Here is a 15,222-nt window from a genome sequence, read left to right as displayed (position 1 = left end):
ATGTGGTGCTGGGGGATTGAACCGCGGTCCCTGATGCTTTGTCAAGCTTGTTCTAAGTAGGTGCCTTAGACCACTGAGCCATCTCTCCAGCCCCGAGAAGGAGATTTTCGTAATATTCTTGTAATGAGCTTCGATTGGTAGACCTTGAATACCAGGTACTGACTTACTACGTAACAAATGACTTGTTGATGAAAATATTTATTATGAGTATGATGAATATGCCTATAGAAACTCATGCTTTCTTGTCCCTGTCAGTGGTTTCCTTTGACTAGAAGCATAGTGTTGTATTCATGGAGAACACAAGGGCTTCCTCTCTGCCAGGCACCTAACTTGTCATGCAAACTACGGTACCAAAATTATCCTTGTGTTGAAAGTTATTGTAAATTGACTATCGTTGATTTACAAATATACTCAATAATCAACTGATTCCTGCTTTCCTTCTGCAGGTGCCATCTTTCTTGGGTTCATGATAAAACAAATGCTTTAGACATATTAAACACAAAACCTCACCGCATATCCGCTCTCTCAACCAGGCTTTGGATTTCTTACTTAGAACTGGCAAAAAGCGAAGGAGGCTTCTAAGATAGACATCCATCAGCCATATCAAATGATAAATGCAAACTAACCTATAAAGTCTACTTTAAATATTGCTTTCTTGGGGGCAGGAGTGGAAGGGCTGTGCTTAGAAAGGGACAACACAAGGATACTTGTGATAACTGACCTACATTGTAACTTCACAGTGGTGATGGACACAAAAACCTGCGCATGTGCCCAGGGAACTCAGGGAACTAAACACACACACACACACACACACACACACACACACACACACACACACACGCAAAGGCACAGATGGGGGCGGTACAAGTAAAACCAAGGAAACTTAATATAGTTAGTGAACTGCACAAACTGCATCAATATCAGTGTGCTGGCTATGGTAATACACTAGAATTTTATAAGGTATTATCACTTGAGAAACTAGATAAATTATTATATAAACATCTGAGTCTATAATGACCTCAAAATAAAAGTGAAATAATACAGTCATTCTACATTTCTCAAAGGCCTGTGTATGTATGTATGTGTGTATGCTGGGAACTGAACCCAGAGCATGATCTATAGACAAAATGGTCCACGACTGAGCCTCTCCCTAGACTAAAACTTCTTACTTTTCTTCCCTTATGACAGGAATCTAATAATTGTAAATCTATCCCTAACTGTCACTATGAAGAGACCACAGTGTGGACATCACTTAATGAAGCAGTTAGGTGTTAATTTAATGTAATAAAATGCAAGACTATGGGAGAGAAAATGTACACATTAACAGAAAGAAATGATGTTCTCTCCTTCTTCCACCCATTCTCTTCTCTCCTTCTTCTCTTTCTCTTCTCTTTTTCTTTTTGGTACTGAGGGCTAAACCCCTGCCCCAACCCCAGCTCTTGCACATACACCTAAGCACTAAGCTGCACTCACAGTTATGCATAACCCATTTCAGTTTTTTGAAAACACATAAAACACAACTTATGGATGTACTTTTTTATTTTCATGACAATAACTGCTTTGACTTTCAGGGGGGAGTATTCTCATAATTAGCTTTTGAATAACTGAAAATGGAAGTGGTAATATTCCAAAAATATATTGTTTCAAAACACAGCAATAGTGCTGAGTATAGGGTTATTCAGAAACCTTAAGCATATTTGTATTTCATAATCCATCCCACAATTAGTTTAACACATTCAAGTGCATGCATATGCCATGTTTAATAACAATATACAAACAAATACGGAGAAAGACTTTCAATGTTTTGTTTTAGAGACACTTAGACAATTATGAGATACAATTTTATAGTTTTCTGTCTGTTTTTTACTAGCACTTTCTGCAGGGAGAGGAAAAGGAAGGGGGGGGGGTTTAGGAAATATTCCAGGGTTTCGGGGCTCTCTGTCCTGAATACAGAACATGTAGAGGATAGTAAATAAAACTGTTCCAAGTCTCACATGGCTACACAGCATGATTATTAACAGGAATGTGGATTGAGATGGGATGACAGGGAAACTAATAAAATTAAGTGCTTTGGCAGAGTCAGGGCATGGGTCTTCTGAGGTGCGCGAGCACAACTAACCTGAGCATGTGGGCAGCATTGAAGACAACATCGAACTCGGTACTGTCTAGCTCAGCGGCTTTTTTGGCCATCTCAGCTGCTTCTAAGAGGCGAGCTTCTTCCAGAAGAAACTGACCTGCAAAGGATGAAAGCATGAGAAACTCAACCCAGGAAATGATGACTGCATGAAATGATAAAGCTGCGTTTAAGAGAAATGGGTATAGCAGGCAAGATGATCTGAAGTTAGCTGCACAGTCACGCTCACTGCATACCTACATGTATATGTCTTGCCTTCAGTTGTGGGACAAGGGAAGGGCTCTGTTTACAATGCATAAAAGTTCTTTTTTCTTATAAAGAAATCCTGTATAGGCTTTTCAAGTAGGAAACAAAATGATCACATTTAAATGAGCATATTGGGGAGATGGCTCAGTAGAATAAGTGCTTCCCTAGCAAGCACAAGGGCCTGAGTTCAATCCCTGGTTCTACCAAAATAAATAAATAGACATTGCTACTTAAACAGAAGACCCAATGCTATTATGGGCTACTGGACTCTTTTAGAATATTTTGCTGAGTTTACACACCTTTAATATTCAATAACAGAACTTAGAAAAAATGGGGTATACTGATGAATGTCCATTTTGTATTTGTGTATTCCAAGTGGTTAGGATAGATATATAGTTGCATTCTCTTAATGAATAGAATGATTTGTTCTAATGGTGTTTATAAATAGCTTTACAAGTCCACTTCTTGTACAGCAATTCACCACTAAGAAGAATATATGCAGTGTATTATTTGTTGAAACTGTACTTCCGATTGGATTTGAAACTGTCTCATTGCTGTTTATCAATAAAACTTTGAAAAAAAAAGGAAAAAAAATAAAGAACCTCAGAAAGAAAAAAAAAAGGTTCAACAATTATTTCTTTTATCATTTATTAAATGAGTTAGCCAACAAATGCAACCTACTGAAATGGCTTCAACAACATTATAATAAAGGTAAATGAATGATTGAAAATAAATAAATAAATAAATAAATAAAGTTATACTACAAATATCTGTTGAGTTGATTTTAATTGTTATTATTTCACAATTTCTGTCTCTGACATATCTTTTATTTCTTACACTTAAGTCTAAAATTAAAGAATAAATTGATTCTTTTTAAAAATCATTATTTATTTGTTTGTTTGCTTGTTTGTTACAGGATCTAACTATACAGCTTAGACTCCTAGTGATCTTCCTGTCTCAAACCTCCCCAGCTCTGGGGTTACAGGTATGTGCCACCACACCTGGTTTTAATTATCCTTTAATAGGAAAGTGAGGCTTAGTATTAACACATTCTGAATTAGAATGAGGAATAAAAATGGTACACACATTGACCATTTTGAGACCACTCTCAGGTCAGCTTTGCAAGGATAGAACTGTTGGAGATAATATAAGTCCATAAATGTATCTCAACAATCGTTATGTAGTGCTATCTAGCAAAAATATTAATAAGATAAAGTAAACACAGAAGTTGGGCTCAATTTTAAGGCTGCAAACATGCAAAATAGAAAATAGGTTGCTCTTTTATAGTGAGGATTTACTAAGAGCAAAAGCAATGATGTGTGGCTGGATTGCATATGAACATTCAAATAAAAATCAAATCAAAGGCAAATGGAGATAAATGATGCCAGCTAAGTACTTGCTGGGTCTGTGGAATTGTGGTCTAATTATCATCTCTTTTTGTCTAGGGGTTTCCTATTCGCTGAAAGTTCAAAACTAGAAAAATACTTATAAAGAGTGATTTGTGAATCATGAGGTACACATAGAAACCGAAATGGCAGTTAGGAGGACCCACCACAAATTGTATTTAACCCCAACATACCTGTTTTTCAAATGAAGGGGAAATATAATTTTAAGGTTTATAATAATCAATAGTCTGTTTAAATATTCCTAAGCTGTTAAAAATGGTGAGTAAACATAAACCTAAGACAAAGTCTACTACTTTATTCCAAAATAAAATCACTTTCTTATAATCTATGCCTTACTAATTCTTAAAACAAGTGAAATGCCATGGCCAGAAAATTATTAAAAATTTAATTGTAAATAAATTTTTGTAATATAAAAACATGTTACTTTGATATTCTTGTACATGGTAACTCCTCAGATATACACGGGATGAAATTAAAGTACATAATTCTTTTTTTTTTTTAAAGTAAAAGTATATATTTGTGGCACAATGAAAAATTAGTCTCTTCATATATATTTTAATAAAGGGTAACAAACTAAACCCAGTTTTCAGTTATTTATGGTTGTTAGAGATTATTTTTAAATTTGAACATAATACTGCTACTTGTCTTCAAACACAATACTTAATTAAGCAAATACATTAACAAATATGTTAATTATTTATGTGCTATTTAAACAAAGGGCAATGTAAGAAATTATTACTGTTCTTTTTCCCAGGTAGCTATTAACTCTAAATTATAATGTTCATTAAGAGTTAGAAAAATGCAACAATTAATTGCATAATGAACGTTATTTTATTAAAATGCATTATTCCAGCCTGGAGAAGGAAAACAAAATACATTGACTATGGTTAAAAAAAAATAAATAAAAGAAAGAAGGACATGGCACCTATTGTGTTCATGAAAGAACCTGAGGTGGTATCACTCTGTAGTGACAATAAGGATGCTCAATGACACAAGTCCCGAAACATCTGGGAAAAAGCCTTTATGGCTGTGTCAACGCTAAACCCATCTCTAATGTTCAACAGCAAAAACGGAATTGACATTTACTATTGACATTAAGTATAGCATACAATTAAATAACTAATCCCATCCTAGCTTAAAAATATTCTTTAGGTTTAAATTAGATTTGTCATACAAGGTGCCCTTTTGAAAACTGTTTACAAAGTCTGAAAAACACCCCACATGAGTAATTTTTAGTACTGTAAGTGGTTTACAGTGAAAACTCCCATGTGGACATTTTAGAGCAGAATTCATCTATAATGTTAATATTAAAAATAATACTACAAAGTAACAGTCATTTATATATTTGCATAATTACACTCACTCTTTTCTCAAGAGGCTGTATTATCTGAATAGTCTGTCATTGGTGCTTTGTTACAACAAACAAATACAAAATTATTAAGTGTGAATCAGTCTTGTTAACCAAATTTAAATAGCTGAACCGATATTGAAAGTAACCTATCATCCTGCTATGCTGTATAATAACCTCTTTTTTACAATATAGCCCAGAACTAGTGGAAAGTAGATTACTAAACATTTCAAATGCACAGAACCAACACAAATAGGGAAACAAAGAGACACAAGCTTTCTCCCTAATAATGATGCAAGAAACTTCAATTGGTATTTTATTGGCGGGATGATGCACTTTGGACCAAAAACGTCTTCCCAAAGGGTCAAGTGTTCAGAGGTGGGAATTTTGGAAGGCAGTTAGATCACCAGGAAACTAACCTCATCATAAACCTTGACAAATTCCTAGCAAAATGTACTCTAAGGAGGGGGTGGCCTTGTTGGAGGAGGGGCCCTAGAGAAGTGGCTCTGAAGAGTCACACTTTTCCTCAGACACAAGTTTCTCTTTCTGACTTCACTCCAGCAGCTCTCCTCAGCTGTGTCCCTCTGCCATGATGTGTCTGCTGTGGTGTTAGCCAGCCGTGGACTGGACTGAGGTCACTGAACCATGAGCCAAAATACAACTGTTCCCTTGCATGTGTTACGTATTTTCTCCTGATGAGGAAAGACAGACTAACACAGGGAATGATCACAGAGAAAACCTGCCCTTATGTCATGTAGAAGACTTCACTTCAAAGCATTACCCCATTACCAGCTTTCCCTATTTTTGCTTCCACCAGACACTAGCTTCTGAGAATTACTTAGTTTCTGCCACATAGCTTCATTTGTATGAGAAATTTAGCCTGTAACATTTCTTGGACTCTAAGAATGCCCCATCCCAATCTCTAGATTTCTTTTGCCTACATATTCTATTTCATTTCTATGCTCTAAACATTTTCTTCTAGTAACTTATCAGACCAGTTCCCAACAGTATTAGAATTACTTATGACTTAGTTTCACTATAATATAATTTATCATGTGAACCAGAGCACTTAAAGAGCAAAAGGGCATTGTGTAATTTGTGGATGAAGAAGGATATAAGCTGGAAACATCCTTATGTGGTCACAACGTAGAGAGCACACATAGAACTCAGGATGTGGATCTGTCCCACCTTCTTCACATGTGAGAAGTAGCACTGTCCCCACAATTAGCCAAGGAACTGCTGCTAGCAGGGACACTGCTTCACTGAAGAATTACTTCTTAGTCCACCAAGACTCAGACAGATCCCATGGTGTGTGAATGAAAAGGGCTAATGGTGTTCAGATAGTGAAGGTATATGAGATGGAGCCCAAACTGTACAGCAGACAGTACAGACTCTGTCTATGTGCCTAATTATCCAAGTCCTGAAACATTGCCTTTTTATCATAATCACCTGGAGGATTTGCTCATAGAAGGAACAAGCTCTCCTCCCCTGAAGTTTAGATGCACTGAACAGAGCTCAACGCAGCCTGGAATTTGCATGTTGAAAAAATTCTAAAGTGATACCAATCCACCTACTCCACATCCATACTTAAAGAATTAATATCTTAACTAAAACAACCAAATAAATATTTTCACTGTACCCTGGAACCTAATTATACATGACATTAGCTCCCAAGAAGACTGAGCTTTTCTGGTGATCATCTGGTATCTGGCAGGCCCTTTCCTAAATTCTGGGGCACGATGTCTAGGTATGTGACAGTTACATGACAAGTATATGAATAACATGCTCACCAATGTAAGTTTATACTTTTAAAACTCTTAAGGAGAGTTGAGTTTTACCCTTCACATGCAAGAATAGATTTCTGAGCAATCACTTCTTTTTCACATAGAGTAGACAGACACATGCTTTGTGTTTGATAATTGAGTAGAATTACAAAAAGAAAAAGAAAAAAAAAAAAACAAAAAAAAACTTAAGCAAAATGTGTTTTTGTTCTTGTGTGTGTGCTGTTACTACCACACTTTCGTTTGGCTTGTAATTTGTCTTACCCAAGTTAATTATCATCATCTTACTTCATTGTCTCAAATCAAAGAGAGAAGAGAAAAAAGGAAATGAAAAAAAACAAGTTGAGGAATTATAAAGGAAAGTCACATGAATAGGGGAAAAACCAGAAGGTGATTAAAAAAGAGGAAGCATTCTCCACAGATCCAGAGATAAAGGGTATAACTCTCCCAAACAAAGTAAAATTTCTATGCTCTAAACAGAAGACAAAGAACAAAGAAAAAGCAATTGCTATTTTGGGTTCAACTGTTTCAGCACCAGAGTTATATATGCTTTTCTCTGGATATTTCTCTTATTCACTTAATCATTCTGTTTATAAGAATTTTACCAATATTTCAATATGGCAGGATTGTGAATTAATCTTTTATTAATTCCTTGGATTAAAAAGCTCTGACTATGCAGTAAAAATCTGTACAAATAGAAGCAGCTTTAAGCTCCAGGCAGCTATTGCTTTGTAAAAAGTCTACATATAAACTCTCTAGATTAATTGTGATTGGCATCTCTTGCTAAAGATACTAGAAAAACCCACCCTTAAGATCAAAGTTACTAAATTAAAGATCTGAAGCAATGTGAATTACAAGTCATGGTGATACAAAACAACTGAGGAACAATTATTCATATGCAGCTTTAAAAAAAGTTCACAGGCAATAAAAACCTTATTTACAAAGTGACAACTACAAAACAACATTTACATTAAGTAGACAGCTGAGCGCTGAAATGTTTTCAGAAACACTTGACCTTGACCACCACTACCCTGTTTCAAGGCATCATTTGCCCTGGATTAGAGCAACAACAATATAAGTGGTCCCAGCTCTTCTAGCCTTCAGACACAGTGTATTCTCCAAGCAGCAGTCAATGTGCTCCTGTTAAAAGCAAGTCAAACTCATCACTCAATAGCCCATCCAGGGATACTCACTGTGCCTGGCACCTGCATCTGGTCAGCATTAAGCCTTTCCCCACTTACTGATTCCCACTCACATCAGAGAAACAAAGTTTCCTGATACAGGGTCTTTTAATTTGCTTTTTCTCTATCTGGAATCCTCCTTCCCATTATCCTAGTCATTCAACCTCTTGGCACATGGTTTAATAAACACACGTTTAATGATTGCAATAAAGTAATGGCATCCATTTATGGCTACTAGGGTCATCTTCAAGTGCCAGGCAGAACTGTGACAGACAGGTCATCGGACACACCTTCATACATTCCCTCACACCTCATCGTGATGAGAGGTAGGCCCGTGGCACACAGGCACAATTCTAGGCACTGCATACTGCCTAGATGCACCATCCACAGTAAATGTTTTATGATTTATTCAGCTGTGCCTGGCTTGGTTCTGGCTGCTGTGCTCAGCTTCTTCCTGCTGCTGCCCTTGGGGGTCAACCTGTTGTACCCCTCTGGCAAGATGTTCTGCTCCTGGACTAGCTGGGTGGTTCTGTCCCCTACTCTCTCTGCAGGGACTGCAGCTGCAGGGTTTCACCCCAGGCCTGTATGCCAGGCCTGAGTTGAGTTTGGAGGGGACAAGGTAGAGTAGAGGGGAGAGGAAGCTCTCCCATACATTCACCGGGCCTGGGCTAGGGCTGGAACTGGGGGTCCCCAGAATGCGGCAGAAATTCTCACTCGGTGGGCAGGGTGGGGGGTGCTGCGGAGTGGAGGGGGGCTCCCAAGGGGGTGGAAGAGAGTCTTACCCACACTGTGACTGGGTTTGGACCAGCAGGTCCCATCTGCGCAGGGTAGCAGGAAGCTCTCCCACACACTCACTGGGCCTGAGCTAGGACTGAATCTTGAAGGTTTTATGAGTGGGACCTCATGGATTGAACAACACGATGCCCCTTCTTTGAGACCTCTGAATTTCTCATGGAACAAAAATAATCCAGACTCAATTTTATTTATTTATTTGGTACAGAGTCTCATTACGCAACTCAGACTCGTAGTGATCCTCCTGTCTCAGCCTCTTCAGCACTGGGATTACAGATGTGCGCCACCATGCCTGGTTTTAGGGCCAGCCTGACACATCCAGGGTTCTGAGGCCAGCATGGCATGTGGTACCAGGGATCCAACCTAGTCCTTGTGCTTGTCAGGCATGCACTTAGACTTCTGAGCTATCTCCCCAGCTCCCAGATCCAATTTTATATTCAAAGATTTCTTAAATGTAAAATAATTTAAACTATTCAATTTAGTAATGTCTATCATATACCATTATATTGCAGAATAATTCAGCAGTCTAACACAACAAAAGGAATTCTATGGGAATAGGAAATAGGTGTTTCTGTGGGTTAATGCATCTAAGAAATTTATCTTTCCCACTCTATGCAACACATGGTGAGATTTGCAGCAGGAGTTACAAAGAGAAATGCAACATTTATTCTTAAAACAGTTCCCATTTATTAGAGGATTAAAGAGATTATGCAGATAGCTTGATCTCAAAATGCATGTAAATCTCAAAGGGCTAAATACACCATTTCTAGATGAAACTGATGCTTTTGTTTACTTCTGCTCAAGCTATAATTTAGGATGAAAAAGAAAAGAATAATGGTACAACTAGTGCTATCATTTGAGTTTTATCAAGGGACCATAGCTGTATAACCAACAGTCAGATCATAAAATACAACTTTGCTAAATATTCCAGTTGCAACTATCTATACCCAGGAACTTTTGAAAAGATTTCAGATGATAAGAAAGAGCAAAAGGGCTAGGTGGAGTACTTAGGTTCATGGGTTTCAGTGATGCTTTATGGTAACAAGAAGACGACAGGGTAAAGGAGAACCTGGGCAAGTCACTGATGGGGTGCTGCTAGCCAGGTGAGGGAGAAATGTATTCCTGGTAAAAGAGTCCATTAGGGTTTAGGGTAGCAGTCGTCTAAAGCGGATGCTGCTAAGGAAAGAACGCATGTAAAGGTGGCTCCTTATGCTTTGGAGAAGGAAGAATGCAGGGGGACTCTTTCCTTTTGCTGCCCTGAAGGAACCTTGCTGAGCATTTTTCTGAGCCCCCAGCCATCCTAGTATTTAGATACAGAATGCTCTCGCTCTTTAAGACCAATCTCTCTTCTATTATTCTATTTTGTGCTGGGTGTTTTTGTCCTCTTGGCATCCTGAGTTGAAAAAAGCTCTGCTTTTGTGAGACAAATCTAATGTGATAAATGTGCTACAGTCACTGGCCAAGAAAACAGGTGGGCCAGTGAACAAGGAAAAGACACCCAGGAGATCAATCCCAACTGCTTGTTGTGAGAGTGGGAGGCTCTGGATCTGTCCCCAAGCGAACATGAGGTGAAAAATTCGTCCCAGATTGGACAGGTGGCAAGGAAGGTGTCCAGGACAAAGAAGATTAGAAAAACACTGGGCCAGCGCTCTGAGCTCCACTGGAAAAGAGGTCAGAAAGGCAAACAGCATACTATTGGATTTATTTTTCCCCTGACTCTTTCCAAAATGGGTATGAGTTCCAGAAAAGCACTTACATAGTTCTGATGACTGCCTGTGGGGAAGATGAGGGTGAAAACAGGGCAGATTGAGAAGAAGGAGGTGTGAGGTGAGGAGGAGAGAAGGATGAGAAGTGAGGGGAAGGATAAGAAAGGAAGTAATATGTCTCTCTTGTGGGGATAAGCAACACGCAGAGTCAAAAGGGATCAAGCATATTTCAAAAAGAAGAATTTGTTCACAAGGAGCTTTAAATCAGCTTCGGTTTCATCAGTTAAGAAGGAAGGAAAAGGTGCCAGCAGGGCATGACTGCATCGGGACATAGAGGTGAGCAGGCTAATACAGGCTGCTGTGGCTTCCTGCTGTCAGGGACTGAAGGGACAGCACAACACAAAAAGACACAAATGCCACAGCGACCAATGCAAGAAGCACACCTGACATTCAGCTGACCTGGGAACAATAGTGGGTGCGAGGAAGGGAAGGCCAAAGAGCCCATTGTTCCCAGCTGCTTGCCAGAAAGAACACCTCATCACATTGCCTCCCACTGTATCTCACCGGGCTTCTCTGAGTGCTCCTTTACATTTCTCTGAGTGTGTGCGTGTGGCCCAGAGCCGTGAATTACAGGTAACACCAATCTTGAGGACACTTTACTCAGGTAGAAGGCAGAAAGCAAACCTCAAACAAGAATCCCGAAGTGCGGGGCTGGGGAGATGGCTCAGTAGAATAAGTGCTTCCCTGGCAAGCACAAGAGCCTGAGTTCAATACCTGGTTCCGGGGGGGGAGGGGGGGGGAAGAATTCCAAAGTGCAATCACTCAAGGGGGGCAACAGTAGCCTCCTCCCATGCTGGGTGTGTATGTGTGGATCCCATTCCCAATGAATCCACGCAAACACAACCTTCACTGACACTCCCAAATGCCCCAGCAACAGCCATGCCAGGATGCGGTCAGTACTAGAGAGAAAAGGCCCTGTGATCGAGCCGAGCAAAGCATGCAAGCACCCTCTTAGGATGCAGGAACAGCCCAGTAATTACCCTGAACAGCTGCCTGCACTGTTAAGTGAGACCCCTACTCGGTCTGTAGTGCTGCTTGCAGTCCTCACTCCTCGGGCAGTCATGCCCTCTCTCTGGGCCTTCTGTCTGCGCACTGATGGGTCAGGAGTCCTCCTATTTCCTCATCCTAGGTTTTTACTCTTTTCTCCTTCCCTAATCTTTGCAAATTTTGCTGTACGCAATTGATTCACTCTTCAAACCATGATAGTTTTTAATAATTTTAAAATAAGACAGTCTACTGTTATAATTTACTGAGTATACATTATATGCTATTTTATAAAACTGTAAATAAACAGTCACAGCTTTGGGTAACAGCGATCATTTCCAGATTAAATATCTAAGGAGTAAAGAGTCTAGCAGAAGCTGGACCACACTCAAGGAAATAATCCTCATGAGGGCTAGGGATGTCTTATTCCAAAATCCATGAATTTACTGTCCAAAATCCACTGTATTTTCTACTCCTTGATCCAAACTTAATTCAGTTTTTATCTCGCTTTTGTCACTTCATATAAAAATACACAAAAATTACACTTAGCTCTAAGTGAGTGGTAAATACATATTTTCTTAGGAAAGCAATGATCTAGCTACAAACAATTTAAAACAAAGTGGATGTTAGTTTTTTCAGTGTGGTGGGCTGGGAGCAGAAATAACAAATGGGAAGCACAAAACTCACAGATGTCCAGTCCACCTTTCATTATCCATTATTCTACTTTTTTGGCACTGAGAACTGAACTCAGGACCTCGCACTTGCCATTGAGCTACATATTGAAAATAGTTGATTATCTTTCCTCTATAAGAAAGACACTGAGAACCCCTGGGGCAGGGCTACTACTCTGGTTACTATCAAGATTCTTTGGATTTAGCCTCAGTTTTTTTTTTTTTTTTTTTTACTTTTTATTATAGTTTAAATCTAGAATGTTCCCACCACACTCTCATGCAGCCAGAGCAGGGGGATTCGGAGGGTAGCTGGACTACGGGGGGAGTTCACCATACATGGATGAGTCTACTAAGGAACCCTCAGCTGACACACTGCTAGGGAGGTGGGGAATGTCTACAACCAGGGGCTCTCTGGGGTGCCCCCTGCAAGGCCACATCTCCCTTTCTGGCGCTCTTTCTCTCTGCCCCTTGCCTCCACGATGTGAGCAGCTGTCCTCTGTCATATCCTTCCACGATACTCCCTCCTGCCTGGGAGCCAGCTGACAGTGGACTGAATCTGCTGAACACCATAAACCAAAATAAATCTATCCTAATTAATTGTGGGTGTTGGGTATTTTGTCCCAGCAATAGGGAAGTAACCAAGAGTCGTTTTAAATAGGAATTACCTCACTGTGTCCTTAGAAGAAATAAAGGAGACACTGTGTGTGAATTTCTCAGGATCCACAAGTACTCCATAAAGATTTATACAATTGATCAGAGAATACTACATGTGAGATGCTCTGTTTATTGTTCCTGGCCTGATTTCTGTCTTAAAATTTACATGGTGAGAACCATCAAATAATTATGAATAATTCTTTGGTGACTCTACTGATTTCCTTGCTCTCTTGAACAGTAGGATTCAGAGAGCCATTCCTCCATATTCTATTAAACCACATATTCCTTCTTTAGTAGCAAGTGGTGCAGGGCGAGCCTGGATCCTGCCTCTTCCTCTTTCACCACTCCCTCCCTGAACTGCCCCTGTCCTTTTGCAGGCCCAGGTCCTCCCTGGCCTTGCCCACCTCAGGTTGTTCTGAGACTCTGAGACCTTGAAGAACAATGAGGAAACCGCTTCAAATTTCTCCTCCAGCATCCTCCATAATTTCATATTCTGGGTCTCTGTCACAGTCAAGCATCTACACTGCTTTATTTAATGAGTGCTATCTTCGAAGGCAAAAGGAGAGCCATGAACTTACTGTAGGCTTGAGAGTCACACTGGGCCTAAATACTTGTTCCGCCAATGTAGTGGGCAGAGGGCCTTCAACAGGCCATCTATTTTTTTTTTTTTTATACTTTAAACCTTGCATCTATAAAGTATGAAGTTACATATTTTTATATTATGTATTAATTATATATATATATATATATATATATATATATATATATGCATGTTGTGAAGCATTCTGTAATCTTACTTTACACACACTATTCATTTCTTTCTCAGCTCTGCCCTCAGTCCCCACCATCTCTCTCTGCTATAATAAACCCAGATGGACCAGAATTGATTTCAACTTTGTGTGTCACTGTCACATCATCTTAGCACAGTCTTATTAGCATGTAATAAGAGACCACTGCAGGGAAAGCAGCCCTAGTGCACTGTTAGTCATTTAATTACTATTAACTGATGCTTAAACACAACGAAATCCTGAGTCCTTTGCTGTACTGACTTAGTCACTTCACTAGGTGACCGACCCACATTCTCCCCCATACATGGACAGCTGGTTGCCGCAGCCCTTCAGCTTTGGGAGAGATGAACGGAAAAAATTCTTGAAAATGTCTCAACAAACAGAAGTATTCAGTACACAGCTATTGTACTTGATAAATTAAAGCAATATGTATTAATAGAGTGTTCATATAAAGTGCCTTTGTCTGCCTCTTATTCCATTCATGCTTAATTTCTATGTCTTAAAGTTTACATGTTGATTTCTATTGTGTTACCATAATAGTACTCATGTTATCTTTTCTATATATTACCTGAACAATTAAGATGCTTATTTTTTCACACCTCATTAAAGTACCTATTCTTTCATTTAAAAATGTGCTCAACAGTGTGCTCATCACAGAAAAATTTAAATGGAGAACAGTCACTGTCAAAACAAGGGCTATCGTAGGCTACAAGCTAAAACATCCATTCTCAACATGCTTATCTTTTTCTGTTTGTCATGCTTAGGTTTTAGAGATAGTTATTTTGGAGAACTTATTCTCCATATATAATTTTTATTTTTAACCTAACATAGGGGCTTGTCTCAGTTATTACATACTCTTTATATAATTAATTTAGGATGTGTAATACTTCATAAAATGGAAATATGCATATTTTAAACCCTTTTTTTAAGGATATAGATTCTTTATCACTTTATCTCTAGTAAACAGCAATGACAATGTCCAATTTTTAAATTGCAAGTTAAATCTTCAATGCAGGAAAGAACTATAAGTTACTAAGAATAAATTTTTTTTTAAAAAAAAAACCATAAAAAAATAGACACTGTGAATTCCTTTGATTTCTTATGTAACTACATGTTTAGGCACCTTTTAAAAGTAGTTGTATTTTCTCTTTCAGGATTATTGGTAATACTGTTTTAATTAATTAATTAATCAATTAATTTGTCCCTCTTTTAAATGTATTTGGTACAAGGTCTCACTACACAGCTTGGACTCCTAATGATCCTCTTGTTTTCAGCCTCCTCAGAGCTGGGATTACAGGCATGTGGTATCAGGATTAACCCAGTCTCTGGGTTAACATTTGCCTAAGTATTGGTAATATTGTTTGGTCTATGTATTTTATTTTCTTTGTCGCTTTAGAGTGTTTCATATTATAAATAAATTGATCTTGGGCCAGGGAGACAGCTCAGTAGGGTAAGTGCTTCCCTGTCAAGC

At 38.8% G+C, this 15,222-nt stretch overlaps 1 protein-coding gene across 3 annotated transcripts in view; it reads right to left on the bottom strand.

Annotated features, from left to right (window-relative positions):
* Tmtc2 (transmembrane and tetratricopeptide repeat containing 2) overlaps positions 1 to 15,222 on the bottom strand; it is a 434,585-nt gene that overhangs the window by 63,520 nt on the left and 355,843 nt on the right. For all 3 annotated transcript variants that reach the window (XM_004623764.2, XM_023716254.1, XM_023716256.1), the window contains one exon: positions 2,120 to 2,234. In XM_004623764.2, the coding sequence (XP_004623821.1) occupies positions 2,120 to 2,234 (115 nt within the window). The remainder of the gene's footprint in view (positions 1 to 2,119; positions 2,235 to 15,222) is intronic.

Source organism: Octodon degus, unplaced genomic scaffold, assembly GCF_000260255.1.
Source record: "Octodon degus isolate 3935 unplaced genomic scaffold, OctDeg1.0 scaffold00004, whole genome shotgun sequence".
Classification (NCBI taxonomy): domain Eukaryota; kingdom Metazoa; phylum Chordata; class Mammalia; order Rodentia; family Octodontidae; genus Octodon; species Octodon degus.
The sequence above is the reverse complement of the archived record's forward strand: the minus strand, read 5'-3'. Positions and strand labels throughout refer to the sequence as shown.